General features: G+C 39.7%; 1 protein-coding gene across 1 annotated transcript in view; it reads right to left on the bottom strand.

Annotated features, from left to right (window-relative positions):
- BMPR1B (bone morphogenetic protein receptor type 1B) overlaps positions 1 to 19,845 on the bottom strand; it is a 404,403-nt gene that overhangs the window by 93,501 nt on the left and 291,057 nt on the right. The window contains exon 5 of the mRNA XM_075285697.1: positions 11,150 to 11,355. Within this exon, the coding sequence (XP_075141798.1) occupies positions 11,150 to 11,222 (73 nt within the window). The 5' untranslated portion in view covers positions 11,223 to 11,355. The remainder of the gene's footprint in view (positions 1 to 11,149; positions 11,356 to 19,845) is intronic.

Genomic DNA, 19,845 nt, shown 5'->3' with positions numbered 1-19,845 from the left:
ATGCAAAAATTTGTACTTTAGTCATTTTTGCAAACATGGATACCTAGTTGTGTGCATGTTTTACTAGAGAAAGGGGTCATTTAAACTTTCAATACTTTTTTTTTTCTTTTAGACCCCCTAGGAGTCTTGAACTCTAGGAGGTCTGATCACTAATACAATACAGTGCAACCGGAATGACAAGCCTGGGAGCCTTCAATAGGCTTCTAGCTGTCAAACTAATGGATTGCTGCCCCCAGATCTCAATAAAAAAAATGGTCATGTTTGATTGAGGCAATGTAGAGTCAATACCCAGCATCAGCGCCAGCCAATGGCTTTTTTTTTTTTTTTTTTAAATGATCTGGTAGGTAGAGACTAGCTCCAATAACACAATGCAAACAAAAGAGGGAATTATGCTCCTTAAGATTCCCTAGATCACTCAGAAACATCATGGAGGGACATATATTGAGGAATACTGATTAGTACTGATGTGAATAAAGCACTTGGGGTGAAACAGCAATTCCCTATTTAGCTCCACCAGCCTATGTCTGTGACTGTGTCTCTACACTTCCACTCCAATCTTCTTCCCTTCCCTTATTTTTTTTTTGTTAAACTCGTTTTAGTGAAAGTTATATAACAGTGAAAACAATATAGTCAGGAAAATTACGCTCACAAAGAGCACAAAATAAAGTACAAAGAAAGTACAAACGGGAAGCATGAACAGATAAGGACATGCCACATTGCTACCCACCCAGATCTCAACAAACCCACCTTGGCAATAACATAATAGAGGACAAGGCGTAATAACATCAATAGTAGTACAACATACCGGCACAAGGGGCCATGGACCTTCCCAGCAGTTGCCATTTCTCAGGATTCCAAAGCGTCCAGTGCCGATCGTAGTGTAGGAGCAGAGTATTGGGTTGTGGGGGAATCACACCAAGCTCCCTATACTTTATAAAATTTCTGGGGGCAGCCCCTCCCCTTGTATATAATTTGGTTAAATGGAAGGATTGAATTAACCTGCCACTGGGATTCCGATGGAGATTTTGGGGCCATCCACTGCAGGGCGATGGCCTTCCTGGCGTAAAACAACAAACATTCCCGAAGAAAAATCCAAGTATGATGCTGCCACAATTCCTCCTCCAGCACGCCAAAAAGGCATACTTCAGGAGAAAATGGGACAGGCTAAGCTAAGACATCCACCAAGAGGTCCACAACCCCCCTCCAAAAGTTCTGCACAATTGGACAATCCCACACCATGTGCCAGAAATCCGCATGAAGACAGGGACAACTAAGGCAGTTCGGACCCGGCAAGCGACCCATTACATTCCCTTCCCTTATTTACCATTGCACTCCATTTTACTCTAGCAAGAAGGATTCAGGAGAGAATTCACAGTGTATGTCAATTTAATAGGTAGGGGGGGAAGTAGAGGAGGTGGGGGGTAGAGAAGAAAGTAGTATTTTTCTTTTATAAGATATAATACAAAGATTGTTTAAAAGTTTTTGAGCAGCAGTTAAAAGTAGAGACAGATTGGAGTAGATTGAGCAGACCAGAGTAGGCCGGTATTCGATGCCATAAAAATGGAAATAGTTCAGTAGAGATATAAATTGTGCCATTTTCTACAACACCTTTCACATTTCATTAGATAATTGTGCCCCAATATTGTGGTAGGAAAGAAAAACATAAAGCTTAGAAATAGGTCATTGCATTCTCAACTCTTAGAAGACAGCAGATACATTTGATGTTGGGCAGAAGAAAACTATACCACTTAAATGAATGAAATTGTGTTTCTCAGGAGTCGACAATAGACAGTGTCAAAAGTGGCATCTGGGTCTATTAAAATGAGAATAAAAAAACATAACCTGACAGACAGTAGTTTAAAAGGCAATTTTGTTCAACTTTTTCTTAATAGACTCAGTGAACCAGATGATAGAGATAGGTGCCGGGAACAAGGACAAGCAAATCAGAAGACTCAAACTATGCACTTTTTTTATTTAAAAAAAAAAAAAAAATTAATGAAGTCTTGTTTGCTTGTCAACAACAAGATGTGTACAGGGTCCTGCCTAGCAACAGGTATGAAAGCCAGCAATGACATCAATGAATTTGCACCCTTTACAGGTGACCATCTCTACCTTCCTTGCTACAGATATGCACATTAGAATCCCATGTACTATTCAGGTGATGATGAGATACTGGAAGTATTATGTATGTTTTTGATTGATATCATATTAACTGGTATTAAGAATGTAATGCAATGTGGCACCATACTGGAATGCGCTGTGCTATTCTCTGTGAAACATCTTGAAAACTGGAGTTTTGGATTATAATAATAACTTAAGTCAAAGCTGTCCAGCTGGTGATCTGGAGGTGGCACCCATCTAAAAGATTCTTCATGCTTTCTGCCCACCTTAAGGCCAGGGCCTCTTGTGGCATAAACATGGTGTTTTACAGTCACTGTAAAATGTATGAGATTCTAGTGAATCCCATCTCCACAGTCCTGGAAAATACAACGGAAGCAGAAAGTCCACAGAGAAAACGTCTGCACTACGGAATTTGTTGCCGCCACGGCTTTTTAACTGCAGGCCGTTACATTGGGCCTTAGCCTAAAAGGGTTGTCCAGAAATTGGACAAGTCGAAGAAGAGGCTGGGGAAAATGTACCAAAAGAATAAAATAAAATGAAAATTCACTTGTCCCCATCCATTGCCTCCTAGTAATCAGTTTGGAGATGCAGTATATCCATCCCCTTGATGGTGTATAAACAGGAAACTATAGACTGATAGAATAAACAAGATAACATATAGAATTTCTTTTAAGTTCTTTTTGTGGGCAATAAAATGTACACATGCTTAAATATATATTTCTTATTAAACAAAATGAAGCTGCCTAACCACAATGCCAAATATTATGCGTCTAATTTTGCTATACTAGATTAGTCCAAGCATATGAAACAGATAAAAGAGTCATGAAAACGTGATCTGAAAGGTCCCATGTCCATGAAATCCACCAGTCTTTATAAAGTATTAGATGGTTATCTGCAGTAGTTTATTATGAATGAATGGTATTCACAAGAGTGCAGGCATGGTAAAGGTTCGCATATACTGCTCAGCTGTTATTTGGCCTGTCCTGTCCAGAAAAAATACTCCATAAACCTACTCAAAATAAACCCTTATTGCAGATATCACCCATGTGTTTAAATTTAGTATCATCCAACATTTACGGCTTTGGCGAGTGTCCAGACTCTTATGTAAATAACATTAGCAGTAAATTGCTCATTCATGAGCCACCATATTGTCAATATTCATGCGCAATTTAAAATATTTATCCAAGTACCAGTGAAATAAAATACGGTGTTCACGCTTTATGCCAAACCACTATATGGTGTCAGATAGATTTGGTTTAAAAAATGCTAAGAACACCGGGTGTATACTTTTATTACTCTTAATAAGTAAAATATTTTTCCATGGGAACTGTACTCAGCACCAGGTTTCATTGTTTCTATATTCTATGAATATACTTGGTGAGAACTGATCCAGTTAAAGGAATGATAATATGGACTTGTAAGCTTTATAATGTTCGATAACCACATATGAGCCATTGGGAGAGGCTGCCAGGGATTGCCGATAGAGAATAGGTGATCAAAAAAGGTGATGTGACCTAATACCGTAAAGTGAATTTCTACCTTTTCATACTATGTTGCTTTTAGGTTCAATGTTCTATGCCAATTCACTTTTTCTGTATGCTATAGAAAGAAGAGATTCTTTTTTTCTGATCCAGACTTTTAACTCTCTTGAAAGTTCAATTCTCAAATGCTGCAGGCTAGTGAAGTTTAGGAGCTTACTACATACACTTTTACTAAAACGGGAGTCTGTACACGGGAAAATCGATATTAAACGAATCACAGCCTCTTATAGGGCTTCTTCTATCATTTCCAAAGATGTCTGGCTTATTTTTCAGTGTAGATCCATTTTCATGAAAAATCAGTATTTTATTCCTATGCAAATTAGCTGAAAAGGGCTTTAGGTTGTGTCTTCTCTTGCAAGGGCTTCACTCTTCACTCTAGATAAAGGTCCCTAACTGCGGACAAAGTGTGACTGATGTCACTCAAGCAATGGGGTACAGTTAGGAGCGATTATTTAGAGCAGAGAATGAAGCCCAAGATGGAGAAGAAAAACCCCTAAAGCCCTTTTCAGCTGATTTCCTTAATCACTTCCGGGCGGCACATTAGGTTTTTATGTCCGGATAGTGGTTTCCTTGTTCTGTAAGGAGCTGCAATGCAAAATAAGAAATGCATCTTTGGAAAGTATAGAAGCCCTACAAGTTACTGTCATTAGTCTGCTATCAATTTTCCTGCAGCCAGACTCCCTTTAATGAGTATAACCAATATGAAGTAGGTTTTTACTCTTCCCCTAGTGACAATTGCAGACGGTAACAAATTAATTTTAAGGCCTGTTTCACACTGCAGCTTTAAAAGTCTGTTGTTTAGGTCCATCAAAGGATCAAAACAACGGACTGTGAAAGTGACAGAATGACTTGTACAAACTGAACACTTTCCGTTTGTTATCAGCAATGATCTATTGCAGTGTTAAATGAATAAAATATGTTTTTTCCATCATCTTGCAATTGTATTTGTTGTAACATGCTGCATTTTTTCTTCTGACCAAAAAGAACTAAAAACCGTTAGAAGAAACATTCTATGTGCTTACTTATCACTGTAGTCCAGGATTACTGATATAAATTGAAAGTGTTCAGTTGGGATCAGGCATTTTGTCATTCCTTTGTTCTGATCTTCTGACAGATCAAAATAATGGAGCCTTCACACAGAGTAAACGCTCCGCTCATTCTGAATGTAAAACTCGTTCCGAGTGAGCGGTGTTAAAAGAGATCCCATTGATTTCTATGGGTGCTGGCATACGTGCGTATCACATTGAAAGTAATAGGAAAAAAAGCCTCCCATTGATTTCAATGGGGAGCACGCGTATGCCAGCACCCATAGAAATCAATGGGATCTGTTTTAACGCCGCTCACTCTGAACGAGTTTTACGTTCAAAATGAGCGGAGCGTTTACTCCATGTTAAGGCTCCCTAAGGCTCCATTCAGACTAAGTCTTTTACATCTGTTTAGCAGATCTGTTTGACAGATGTAAATAAATAGACAAAAATGGATGCAAACGGAGGACCATCTCATTATATAGATAAACAAAACAGCAGCACTCCAAAATATCCAAAAAATATCAGTGAACCTGAAAACGTTCTGGGAATCAAAAACAATCCTTGAAATAAACCCACTGAAATTTTTTGGATATTTTGGAATGCTGCCATTTTGTTTATCTATATATCAGAGGGAGCCACCCTCTTTTGGATTACCCATAGTGCTTTGTTGTGCCTTGAAGTTTTTTTTAATCAATTTATATGGAGATCAATCATTTACAAAAAAAAAAAAATGGATCCATTTGTGGGTTTTTTTGAAGAATGCAAAAACATAGTATACCATACAAATGTATCTGTCCTGAATGTGACAAACGTGATCTGAATGGAGCCCAAGTGTGATTTACTGTCATTATCTACAAATAAGTCTTAGACTCCAGTGTGCACAATTTGGAGGTAAGCAGGGCTGACATTCCTTGGCACACTATCTGCAGGCTTCTTGTTGTTGGCATGATGAATCTTAAGTGCTCATCATGGAACACAAGTTTCCAATGCAGTACTGTATTCCTCAGTAGCCCTATCTATTGCCTTCTGTGTTGAAAATTAATTTCTAGCTTGAAACATTACCATATTAGAAATATTACATAGGCCAGGTCAAGAAATATGAGCCTTCTTACAAGCATATGAATTCAGTTAATCATTTTGACAGACAAGTGTTGATGTGCACAGATCTTCAGCACGGCTCTAGAGTAAATCAAGTAAGGAAAGTTCCTTTCACTCCTGATTCGGCTGCACCATGTATGGACCATCCAAATGTATCATCACATTTACTAGATAATCACTGACAAAAGTCAGCTGTAAGTGAGAATTGTAACTGAATTGATGAGGAGTGTTGAGAGCTGGAACTGGTGTACGATGACAGACAAACATAACTGGAATATTTCTCCCAATGTAATCATTTCCTAACAAAATCATTATATCACAAGGAATCGTGCCCTGCATTGAGCTAATGTCACTCCCTGGCGATGCTAAAACTCGTCAAATAAACAGTATCAACCTGTAATCTAAAGCCTACTTGTTCTGTTTACTACAATAGTAACTAAATACTACATAAAATATGAGGTTCTATGAACAATAGTACTGTGCCTCCATGTATAATGTAGACACAAGAAGCATGCAGAATCCATGTTTAATCAGGCCTGATTTATAATCTGGTCCGTAAGGTTTCTGCTATTTTTGACAGCAAGCATATGCACATGCCCGCTCCATGCTAAAGTCAAAACCAGTGATCACTCCTTAAATTTGTCGATTCTAATGATAAGATGAGAACTGAACAGTTTCTATATGATCAGCTAATGGAACTATTAGAACAATACTGGCCCCACACTGATCAGCCATTTGGGACTAATACCAGATTTGGTACTATACAGTACATGGAGCATGAAGCAGATGGCTCTGTACATGGTGTAGTGCTAGAGCACCATTACTGCAGATCTGCTTCTGTTTACATAAATGGGAGCAGTAATGGCGCTGTTTGGCCAATATAGAATGTACAAAGTCACCTGCTTCCAGCTCGGTACACTGTATGGTACTGGTCCAGCAGCAGTCCCAATCACATATTGATGACCTATCCCAATGGCAGGAAATCATGAAAAAGTTTCATACAACCCTTTTAATCCAGAAAAACCAACGGTTTCCAACCCAGCCTTGTAATGCATTGTGAAATTTTACATGGGCAGAATGGAGACCAATAAACAAAACATGTGCAGAAATAAAACCAACAAAAGAACAAAAAGAATCCACACAAAAATAATAAAACATATACATTTATTAATATCCAATAAAACACACGCACACATATATATATATATATATATATATATATATACACAATATAAATAATGAAGTATAATTTGGGGAGGTTTGGAAGGTCTATATGAGTACCAGAAATACCAGCATGTGATAGAAAAGGAAAATGTGTATGGCATATATACAAAAATACATGTGTAGGTAACAACTAGTAAAGACTAGCAAGATATTATATGCACAATGGCAAACCGCCATAAGTGGAATACTTGCAAAAGTCAAACATGGACAGAAAAACACATGGCTAAAGCAGTGGCCAAACACCTGTCTCAGGCCAGTGAAAACAAATACCTAACACAAATACACATGCATGAAAAAGACCACCTACCCTAACTTATCACAAAGCGTACGTTTCGCCCACCACATGGGCTTCGTCCAAGTACATGTTTTACTGAATATTAATAAATGTCTATGTTTTATTATTTTTGTGTGGATTCTTTTTGTTCTAAAATCCCATCTGTTTAACCAGATACATAAACTGATAAGCATTGTTCTACACCTCCACACACTGAGCGATCCTTTTGACTCTATTCCTCAGAGCCTGACCCCTCCATCTAGAAGTTCCTCTGCACTCCATGTACTCAATGGTGGGTACTGGTGATGTACTGTACTGTACTGGTTATGGACTTATTTAGTTGCAGTTATATGACCTGATTTATTAAATGATGGCTGGTCCATTGTACTAAATGAGTCCTCTTACCTCCCTATTTCTAAATAGACTCTATGCTCTTGAAGACAGGCCCTCACTCCTATATTATATGTTAATTCTTTATCACATTGTAATGTCTCATATTGTCTTTTGATGTACCCTCTGATTTATAAAGTGCTGTGGGATATGTTGGCACTATCTAAATAAAGTTATTCAGTTATTATTATCTATATTGTCCATACAAAAAGCATTGTACTCTAATAGACAGATAAAAATACTAGTTAAAATTTCAAAGTGGTTGCCGTATACTAGAAGAATCCCATGATCCCCAACATCTCAAATTAGGAGATCATTTCTCTTCAATAATGGTATTTCTAGTTACCCTGGCATGCATGAATACCAAGAAGAGGTGGAAATTTTTTACAGAGATTCCCATAATCATTATGGATGCAGAAGCACCACACTGTGCAACAATACACTGAAAAGAGGAGGTGAATGATGAGTCCTGTCTACTCTAGATGCAGGGCAGAACTAGAAAAGAAACATGATTGATTGAGAATTTGTGATTTAAATGAGCTTAAAACATCAGCTTAAGAGGAGAATTTACAATGTAGATGGAGGTTGGAGAGATTCATTGAACAACATGAAATCCTGGAGGCTTCTCTGGTGATGAATTAGCATATGAACTGGATCTTCCTTTACGTTTTACACAATACCCTGGAAGGACTATGACATGTAACAATGTTTGTCAATGAAGATAACTGTTCAGAAGACCCACAGCACTAGTACTATAATAGCAGTAAGCTCAGAACAAGAGTACAGCATTGGTTTTTACGCTACAGCCCACACTACACCTGGACATAACCTGCACATGTTCATTTTCCACTGCATCTTAAATGGTAGCTTTGCCTAAACATATTAGATTTGGGGATTCAAAGAGAATGTAATGTGTATAAAGACCACCTGTGTCAGAAAATTGCCACCGTGAAACAAATCTGCATGCCTAACTAAGCCTGTTTATAGAGAGGTCGGGGAGATAGAGAATGCTTGTCCAATTGGTAACTATTTTAACAGTCAATGACCTTTGCAAAGTTTTGCTCTGATCAAACTGTGGATCTGATGGAATCCAATGAACCCCACTACAAGTCAGCAGGTTCTGTCAGTGGAGAGTGGTATCCATTGTACAATTTATGAAGCAGAGAACTTTGGTGTATATTACAAAAGGAATCAACAATTATATTCTGGACTCCATTGGAGTTTAACAGCCCTTCTGTGCTTAGGCCATATTCATATATATGAATTTTATGTAGTAAGATGATGCTCATGAAAAAGTTCCATCCAGGATATGATACATAAATATGACCTATGATTAAACTGAATTGTCTTGGCGTAATACATCACAAAATTATACTCCCCATACTCAATACATCAAAGGCAAGAATCTATTTGGAAAGCTAATAAAAGTAGTAGAATAATGAACTAAAAATGCATTTCCTAGAATTGAAATATAACAACATAAGATATGTTATGTGTGTGTAGTTATGTATTAATACATAATCAACAATTAAAATGCATTTTAATAAGTAAAAAGTACTAATGTATGTTCTTTACATAGCATAAACTTTGTGCATCATTGCTGGTACATTGTTGATTCAAAGTTAGAGACATGGAGCATAAATTCCTATACCATTGCTATTGGAGAAAATCATGCTACTAGGTTACAAAATAAACTGACCTTACTTTCTTTGTTAACTGCATCGTGTTATTTCAAACATTCCGCTGTCAATCATTTGGTCAGAATTTGAGGAAAAATTCATAAAATCTGGACCTAATTATTGACAGCGTATGTTTATTTACATATGATGGAGGATGGATAACTAGATAGATAGATAGATAGATAGATAGATAGATAGATAGATAGATATGAGATAGATAGATAGATAGATAGGAGACAGATAGATAGGAGATAGATAGATAGATAGATAGATAGATAGATAGATAGGAGACAGATAGATATGAGATAGATAGATAGATAGATAGATAGATAGATAGATAGATAGGAGACAGATAGATAGATAGATAGATAGATAGATAGATATATAGATAGAAGATAGAGAGATAGATAGATGATAGAAGATAGAGAGATAGATAGATGATAGATAGATAGATAGATAGATAGATAGATAGATAGATAGATAGATAGATAGGAGATAGATAGATAGATAGATAGATGATAGATAGATAGATAGATAGGAGATAGATAGATAGATAGATAGATAGATAGATAGATAGATAGGAGATAGATAGGAGACAGATAGATAGATAGATAGATAGATAGATAGATAGATAGAAGATAGAGAGATAGATAGATGATAGAAGATAGAGAGATAGATAGATGATAGATAGATAGATAGATAGATAGATAGATAGATAGGAGATAGATAGATAGATGATAGATAGAGAGATAGATAGATGATAGATAGATAGATAGATAGATAGATAGATAGATAGATAGATAGATAGAAGATAGATAGGAGATAGATAGATAGATAGATGATAGATAGAGAGATAGATAGATAGATAGATAGATAGATAGATAGATAGATAGATGATAGATAGATAGATAGATATTTCCAATATGATTTTTTTGGTAAAATTCCAGATATCAATCTTCATATCATCATATTGAATACTCTAGATATGATGATTAAAATAAAAATTCTAAATATCTAGAAGCTGTATACATACATAAAACAAACCCACGTCTGTGGATAACAAATCCTAGCACTTCACAAAGTTATGAAAAAGAATAAAGAGTTTACATCAGTATCTCTACATGAAAAATGGCATTTGGGAGACTAGTTCTAATAGGCAGGGCTCCATAAACTTTTTACAAAGTGTTAAGGCTGAACTCCTAGAACACAGTGTTTGTTTCAAAGGGAAAAAAGAGAATGCTTTTCCATCAAGGAGCCCTGTTATGTCTGCCGAGACATACTAATTCATGGGAAAAAGAAAAAAAAAGACTTACTCGGGAGATACTCAGGAGAATATGACATAAATTTGTTACCATACTGAAATGTGGAGAGTATAAGAAGACTGAGCTCTCTGCTATGGCTATGGGTGAATTTTAAGAGTCAATTTAACACATATTATCCAGTTAGTGAATATCAAACAGTCGCTAGCTGGCCGCTTATGTCATGAGAACAGTTGTTTCCCAAAACATCAGATAAATGTGCAGTATGTTCTGAATTATGCTCTATGCTGTCACAAGGAAAGCGTGTGTTGCAGAAGGAACGATTAAACATTACTTCCCAGGAGTTGACGTAAAGCAAACATGAAAGAGACAAAATATAAAAATATTTGGCTCTGTTAAAATCTCCTAATATTATCCAGAGAGTCTGAAGAATGCCCTAAACAATCCACTCTACTCGCTTTTCCCAGCTTTTCTTTGCTAGAAGGTTAGTGCACTTTCCTGACAGCAAGATACATTGTAGAGTTTCTTAACTTACCTCTGGTATGCAGCGACAGGAGCATTATCAAGGAAACATGCAGATGCCAGCTTGGATCTTCAAACCAGCCCATTCCTATAGCAGAGGAGCTGCAGCAGGGAAGATGCCTGGATCCTCTTGTGTGAAATAAAAGTCCACGCTATGGATTCTGTTCTTTATGCTGCGTTAGTCCCAAGTCTCCAGCCCTGACAGATCCTCGCACCGGTCTGCAGGGAAGAGGAGAATGTGAAAACCAAGCCTGTTACAAGCAAGTTCTGTCACCACATACAGCTCAACTGATCACCTCGTGGGGAACACAACAAAGAGATCCCAAGCCAGACTTCATTGCTAAAAACAGAAGCTGTGATTGACTGCCCAGATGAGACTTTGTATACACTTCCTAGCTTTATCTTGACAAAACCTGTTAACCTCTTCACCGCTGCGCACATCCCAACCCCCACACATATACACTCTGCATATCAAGTTGAAGTTGATTCACTTCTCAAAACATTGTAAATAAGTTGTAATTCCATAAAATCATAAAAATATGAATACAAATCATGACCGCCAGAAGTAACAGCACAGCGGCTGCACATTAAATAGCAGTATATACAGTATATATATATTTTCCATGCTTTATGCATATAGCACATAGATTTATTTAAAAAAAAAAACATAAAAAAGGAAATGTCTGAAGCTCAGCGAGAGTGTATAACATTTCTCCAACTACCTGCTATATACTATTACTGTCCTTTACTAGCTTTGTAGCTTTATTTTAATCCTGGAAATAGTTTTCTATTTTATTTTTATTTTTTTAATATCCTTTTTTTGGTGTTACCTATATATTTAGCATATTCTGAGATTATTTTATCTTGAGGAATAGGGAGTTACATATCATTAAATGACTAAATAAATCAGATTAAGGAGGACCTGTCACCAAATAGAAAACGCTAAATAAGTTATATATTACATATGTTTCCACCAATGTGTCCACCCAGTGTGTCCAAAGGGTATGGCCCCTGGCATATTATATGTAAACTAGCTCCATGTGGGCGGAAACTTTTAACTGTATCAGAGGAAAACAAAAAGGTTACTACCCACTTGGAGAATTAGAGCTATAATCTTCCAGGGGTCATATATTCTAAATAGGTGAAGAGATTTTATATATAACAACACCAAATTGTTCAGGGCACAGCGAGAATCAAAAGACACATGACATTTAACATTTTGAGCTTGGCAGTACTTCTTTAAAGGGAATCTGTCAGCAGGAAAATTGATTGTACATTAAATACACAGTATTGTAGAGCACTTCATCCCAATGGTATCGTTTTTATGCTCCCATATTGAGAAGTCATACTTTTCACAAATATGCAAATACATTTTCAAGTGCTATTTGGGAGTTCCTTCAGATGCAGCTGTCATGGCTGTCGCGCTGGCTCATCACCACAGAATGAAGGCGGGAGACTACAAGCTGTAGAGGATGAGGAATGGCCAAAGTTGCGCTTGGAGATTAAAAGTATTCCTTAATACTGGGAACATTGGATGTCCATATAAAGGTACCATTATGATCAGTGGCCTACAGAACCATGCATTTAGTTTACAACCAATGTTCCTACTGACAGACTCCCTTAAAATACCATTACAATAAGGATACATACAATAAGGGTATGTGGGGCTATTTAACTACCTATCTGATAACTCTGCCATCCCCATGTACCCTCCACAACTTGGGAACGTACTCTAAGGATTTAGTTGCAAATGGAAGATTTCTTACAGAAATGTATGCAAGCTTTTGACAGGGTTCATCCAATAAATATTGCTCTGAAATTAACACTGCTTGTTTGAACCTAAAACTTATTGAATATCCACCTATTAAATATTAAGAGCAATAATCTAATATTACAGTGTTGGGCATGAACAGTGTAGTATGTCGGCAGATGCTTAAAAAACACTGAATATTTGTAAGTTTTAGGCATCATACATTCAGTATTATAGGTATGAAGCCTCTAGTAACATACATAGATTGCCTGGAGCTATATACTGTTGAACTGTTGGCACCATTTGTATTTTTTCTGCAGCATTTTTCATGGAAAGATATTCTGCCTTTATTAGGCTGTGACCCCCAAATCTGGGGCAGATTTATCTCAGAATCTGCCTTCCATTGTTTTCAATGGGAAGCAGAGATTGCAGCAGGATGCAGAAAAAAAGAAGCATGCTACTTGATCTTGTTGCGGACATCGTGGCTGATTCAGTCTTTAAGTTTGCAGCTCAAGATTCCCTGCAAATTAGGCCCATTCATCCGGACCTATTCAGCAGCAGGATGCCACGATGGAACGTTGATGCACCGCATCAGCATCCCGTCGCAGCTAAACTGTGGTGAAGATGCCAGTGGCGAAAAATAAGGAGGAATTCCTCTTCAATTTCCGCCGTGTGAACATACCCTTATACTTATTCGGAAAATGAAATGCTATGGGAGTGGTTTTCAAATAATAGCATTTCCGCTGCAGATTTTTGTCTGCAATGTGTGGATGGGATTCGCCACAATCTCTTTGCAGGTAACATAAATGCTGTGTTTTTAGCAATGCGAGGACTCGGCCTTAGACTTCAGCTATACACAGAGATGAAGAAAGGGTAACCTGAACCTATGTACTGCTGGAATGGCAGCCACTGTTTGTTTATATAGTTAATGCTCATCCCTGGCTGCAGCATGTATTCATATATCAATGCATGGCTCTAATTTCCATATAAACAAACTGTTCCAAACCAAACCCCCAACTGGGACAAGTTTCAGCAGTGACTATATTACCTATTAAGCCCCATTCACACTGTCTATTCACTGTCACTATAATGCAAATAAAGCACAAGTTCCTAAAGGACTACTTAATAGGTTGTATGCTGAATACAACCCACTACACATTATTTAGGCATTTTCTTCCTGACAATAAGAGGCACTTTTTTTTTTTTTTTAAATGTAGATTGTGAGCCCCACATAGAGCTCACAATGTACATTTTTCCCTATCAGTATGTCTTTTTTGGAATATGGGATGGAAATCCATGCAAACACGGGGAGAACATACAAACTCCTTGCAGATGGTTTTTTGTCCTTGGTGGGATTTGAACACCAGAACTCCAGCGCTGCAGGGCTGCAGTGCTAACCACTGAGCCACCGTGTGGCCCCCAATAAGAGGCACTTTTGTCCTGCATCTCTTACTAGTTGAAATGTGCTGCAGTGTCCCAGAAATATTTAGTAAGTGACATTACTGTTGTCATGTGTGCTCCATCACTTTCGCACAGGGCCTGCACTACAACTGTATACAGTGAAACATCATTGGTTATACTGAATCTCACTATATTGTATAATCTAAAAGGAAACAAAAAGTGGCCACTTTCTCATTGTTTTACACAAGCCATAAAGTGAGACTCCACAGTGTGAAAATATGGGTGAAGTGCTAAACGCTGTAACAGTACATCCTTCTAATACAAATAAAAACAGCTTGTCGGTGCTAGAAAAGCAGATGAAGCCACAAGATGTCACCACCTTACAATGATTCATTCATAGATATCCGCCTTTATTCCATCATGACAAATATATCACATGAATATCAGATGTAAAGTTTCTCCCATCAACTCTACTCCCCTCTAAAGCCCCACACTCCAAGTTTCCTCCAGCCAGAGCTTATTTATACATAAACAGGCATTACCCCCTCTCCCCATGCTTTGGACCTCTCCTCACACAGCTCATTTGTTGTGATGGGGCATTACAGCATTAAGATCGCCTTTATTTTTACCTCCCTTACTCCAGAACACAATTCCTATGAAGACAAAAAAACTCAAAAACCTTTTAAGCTGCCCAGTGCATGCGGAGGATGATTTGTGCGCTGGCTTCCAGGGTATGACTGTCACTGTTGATCTGTGTTGAGGCCTAGATTACATGTGATAAGGGCTGACCTTATTTGAGTATTCACACATTATGCACTCATAAAGAGCAAGCGGGACACAAAAGTGCTTCAGATGTTCAGCACATCAATCATGTGCACAGCATGGCGGCTGCCAAACTTTGCTTCCATTTAGCTGAAAAGAGGAAAAAGGGTCCAAGGCAGACTTAATAAAGTTTAAAGCTGTGTCACGGCCCATTGTCTTCCACTAAGTATGCTTTTCTCCAGATTCTGCTGCAGTTACCAAGGGAAACAAAAGCTTTCTTTTTAACAAATTCCAAAGTGGGAAACAAAAGGGCTGGGATGATAATAAAAGGCCAGCTCTCATTGTAGGCTTCATTTGCATGGTTTGATTTGCTAATTTTAGAAAAGGGAAAGACAAGCTAGGGTTTATATCACACTGTGCTGATGTGAGGGTAGGCAGGGCGCAGCCACTGTATTGTTATGGTGCTTGACATCACAGGTGTCAGGGCAAGGCATGGCTAGTGTGACTATGAGCAACTGTAAGACACGGCTATCATATAAAGACTGGTACACAGTAAGAACTACAGATCATTAGGTGCTCTGCTGTAAGGAAACATTCACGTTGTGAGAAATACTATAAAAGGACAATTAAAATCTCTAAATCACTTCTGAAAATATCTGTGCTATGTTCATCTGGGAGAAGGAACTAAAATACAAATGCATTCATATATCATCTGCATTACATCAGTATTTTGTTGCAGTTTTTGTGGATTTCCAGCAGACATTGCAGTTTTTCTGCACCGAATGTGTGAATGGAATTCGCTAGAATCCCATCCACTTCTCAAGAACTGCAAAACGCCATGTTTTTTTCGGCAGTGTTTATGCCACAAGGGACCCCATTCTCAATTTTAGCTGCAAAATTACAAGCAGTTTTCTATATTGATTTAAGAAGGGAAGAAAAAATCTATGAGTAAAAAAATGCAACAATCTTTCATTGCATTTTTTGTCATTGCATGGGGACTTAGCTTTATATGGGCTTTTACTAGAGATGAGCGAACACTAAAATGTTCGAGGTTCGAAATTCGATTCGAACAGCCGCTCACTGTTCGAGTGTTCGAATGGGTTTCGAACCCCATTATAGTCTATGGGGAACATATACTCGTTAAGGGGGAAACCCAAATTCGTGTCTGGAGGGTCACCAAGTCCACTATGACACCCCAGGAAATGATACCAACACCCTGGAATGACACTGGGACAGCAGGGGAAGCATGTCTGGGGGCATAAAAGTCACTTTATTTCATGGAAATCCCTGTCAGTTTGCGATTTTCGCAAGCTAACTTTTCCCCATAGAAATGCATTGGCCAGTGCTGATTGGCCAGAGTACGGAACTCGACCAATCAGCGCTGGCTCTGCTGGAGGAGGCGGAGTCTAAGATCGCTCCACACCAGTCTCCATTCAGGTCCGACCTTAGACTCCGCCTCCTCCGGCAGAGCCAGCGCTGATTGGCCGAAGGCTGGCCAATGCATTCCTATGCGAATGCAGAGACTTAGCAGTGCTGAGCCAGTTCTGCTCAACTACACATCTGATGCACACTCGGCACTGCTACATCAGATGTAGCAATCTGATGTAGCAGAGCCGAGGGTGCACTAGAACCCCTGTGCAAACTCAGTTCACGCTAATAGAATGCATTGGCCAGCGCTGATTGGCCAATGCATTCTATTAGCCCGATGAAGTAGAGCTGAATGTGTGTGCTAAGCACACACATTCAGCTCTACTTCATCAGGCTAATAGAATGCATTGGCCAACGCTGATTGGCCAGAGTACGGAACTCGACCAATCAGCGCTGGCTCTGCTGGAGGAGGCGGAGTCTAAGATCGCTCCACACCAGTCTCCATTCAGGTCCGACCTTAGACTCCGCCTCCTCCAGCAGAGCCAGCGCTGATTGGCCGAATTCCGTACTCTGGCCAATCAGTGCTGGCCAATGCATTCTATTGGCGTGATGAAGCAGTGCTGAATGTGTGTGTTTAGCTCAACTACACCGGTGGAGTAGTTGAGTTAAGCACACAGATTCAGCTCTGCTTCAATCAGCGCTGGCCAATGCATTCTATTAGCTTGATGAAGCAGAGTGTGCACAAGGGTTCAAGCGCACCCTCGGCTCTGATGTAGCAGAGCCGAGGCTGCACAAGGGTTCAAGCGCACCCTCGGCTCTGATGTAGCAGAGCCGAGGCTGCACAAGGGTTCAAGCGCACCCTCGGCTCTGATGTAGCAGAGCCGAGGGTGCACAAGGGTTCAAGCGCACCCTCGGCTCTGATGTAGCAGAGCCGAGGCTGCACAAGGGTTAAAGCGCACCCTCTGCTCTGATGTAGAAGAGCCGAGGGTGCACAAGGGTTCAAGCGCACCCTCGGCTCTGATGTAGCAGAGCCGAGGCTGCACAAGGGTTCAAGCGCACCCTCGGCTCTGATGTAGCAGAGCCGAGGGTGCACAAGGGTTCAAGCGCACCCTCGGCTCTGATGTAGAAGAGCCGAGGGTGCACAAGGGTTCAAGCGCACCCTCGGCTCTGATGTAGCAGAGCCGAGGCTGCACAAGGGTTCAAGCGCACCCTCGGCTCTGATGTAGCAGAGCCGAGGGTGCACAAGGGTTCAAGCGCACCCTCGGCTCTGATGTAGAAGAGCCGAGGGTGCACAAGGGTTCAAGCGCACCCTCGGCTCTGATGTAGCAGAGCCGAGGCTGCACAAGGGTTCAAGCGCACCCTCGGCTCTGATGTAGCAGAGCCGAGGCTGCACAAGGGCTCAAGCGCACCCTCGGCTCTGATGTAGCAGAGCCGAGGGTGCACTTGAACCCTTGTGCACCCTCGGCTCTGCTACATCAGAGCCGAGGGTGCGCTTGAACCCTTGTGCACACTCTGCTTCATCAAGCTAATAGAATGCATTGGCCAGCGCTGATTGAAGCAGAGCTGAATCTGTGTGCTTAGCGCAACTACTCCACCGGTGTAGTTGAGCTAAACACACACATTCAGCACTGCTTCATCACGCCAATAGAATGCATTGGCCAGCACTGATTGGCCAGAGTACGGAATTCGGCCAATCAGCGCTGGCCAATGCATCCCTATGGGAAAAAGTTTATCTCACAAAAATCACAATTACACACCCGATAGAGCCCCCAAAAGTTATTTTTAATAACATTCCCCCCTAAATAAAGGTTATCCCTAGCTATCCCTGCCTGTACAGCTATCCCTGTCTCATAGTCACAAAGTTCACATTCTCATATGACCCGGATTTGAAATCCACTATTCGTCTAAAATGGAGGTCACCTGATTTCGGCAGCCAATGACTTTTTCCAATTTTTTTCAATGCCCCCGGTGTCGTAGTTCCTGTCCCACCTCCCCTGCGCTGTTATTGGTGCAAAAAAGGCGCCAGGGAAGGTGGGAGGGGAATCGAATTTTGGCGCACTTTACCACGCGGTGTTCAATTCGATTCGAACATGGCGAACACCCTGATATCCGATCGAACATGTGTTCGATAGAACACTGTTCGCTCATCTCTAGCTTTTACCCAATGTTCCAAAGACTCTGAATGGCATATAAATGTGCATTGTCACTGCTTCTCTATTACTGATAGTGGCTAGTTCTTTTTTCACATTTTAGTGAATCTAGTATGGACTAAAATTTTTCGATCAGTTAGACATGAAGGTATGGATGCTCAGAAAATTGCTATGACGTGTCACAATAATGTTGAAAAATTTGAGCTACTACAAACTTAGAAACTTAGACTATAAACTTACTATAAACTTAGACTAGACAGTATAAAGATATGCCAGATTTATCATCCATCACCTGCAACTATGATAAATATATGATACATTTTCAGATTGCCTATTTAAGTTTGCACTTTTAACTATTATTGAATCTGGGCCTATGAGTTGTGTGAAGAGTTGTGCCTTAGCAGAGTGTTTTATATTGTACTATGGTCTATTTAAAGGAGTTATCTAGATTCTAATTTTAAAACTGTAGCGACGACTGTAAGTACTGCAGAACTATCCCAACATCAGGGGCGAAACTTGAGGGGGTGCAGAGAGTACAGTCGCACCGGGGCCTTAGGGGGGGCAATAAGCACTGGCAACACAATTGAGATTGCAGCTTCCATCTGGTCCATAAGCCAAGGAGACACACAGATTACCTTAACCATACTAAGGTGGGTTAAACTCCTTAGCACCCGTAACTATCACTATCAAGAATTCATTGTAGGGATGAGGTAGGGGGCCCCGGACAAAAAAAATGCACAGAGAACCACAAGACTTTAGTTAGACCATAGTTTACGGGGCGGCACTGCAGTACCTGCACTCACTGCTAGAGTTTGGACGGCAAGTGAATAGTTCTCCTGTGCTACCTCGGCAAGGATAGGCCATCAAGCTTAAAAACCGGATAACTCGTTTGTCATGACAGATACAAAGGAATGTCAGTGGGAAGATTAATGCAAGTTTTCAGTAAAGTGTGATATTTATCAGTAAGCAACACAACATCCCGAGCGCCAATCAATGGCTGCCATATGGAGGAGACCTTATAGAAATGACCGGACACATGAACTCAATGGTGACAACTTATAGACAGTGATATTTTATGTGGGTAACTTCTTGCTGTACTGGGGGAGATGTGTTTCCTGCATCTCCTATTTTATCACAATTATTAACTGAAGTAATTGTAAACCTGCTACACAGTAGTGATAATATTTTGTGAATTAGACATATGAATATCGTATTGGCATGTGTCCCTCTTTACTACAGCCCCTGCTGTATTATTCCAACTACCGCCAGCATGTGTAT

This window comes from Leptodactylus fuscus, chromosome 1, assembly GCF_031893055.1.
Source record: "Leptodactylus fuscus isolate aLepFus1 chromosome 1, aLepFus1.hap2, whole genome shotgun sequence".
NCBI lineage: Eukaryota > Metazoa > Chordata > Amphibia > Anura > Leptodactylidae > Leptodactylus > Leptodactylus fuscus.
The sequence above is the reverse complement of the archived record's forward strand: the minus strand, read 5'-3'. Positions and strand labels throughout refer to the sequence as shown.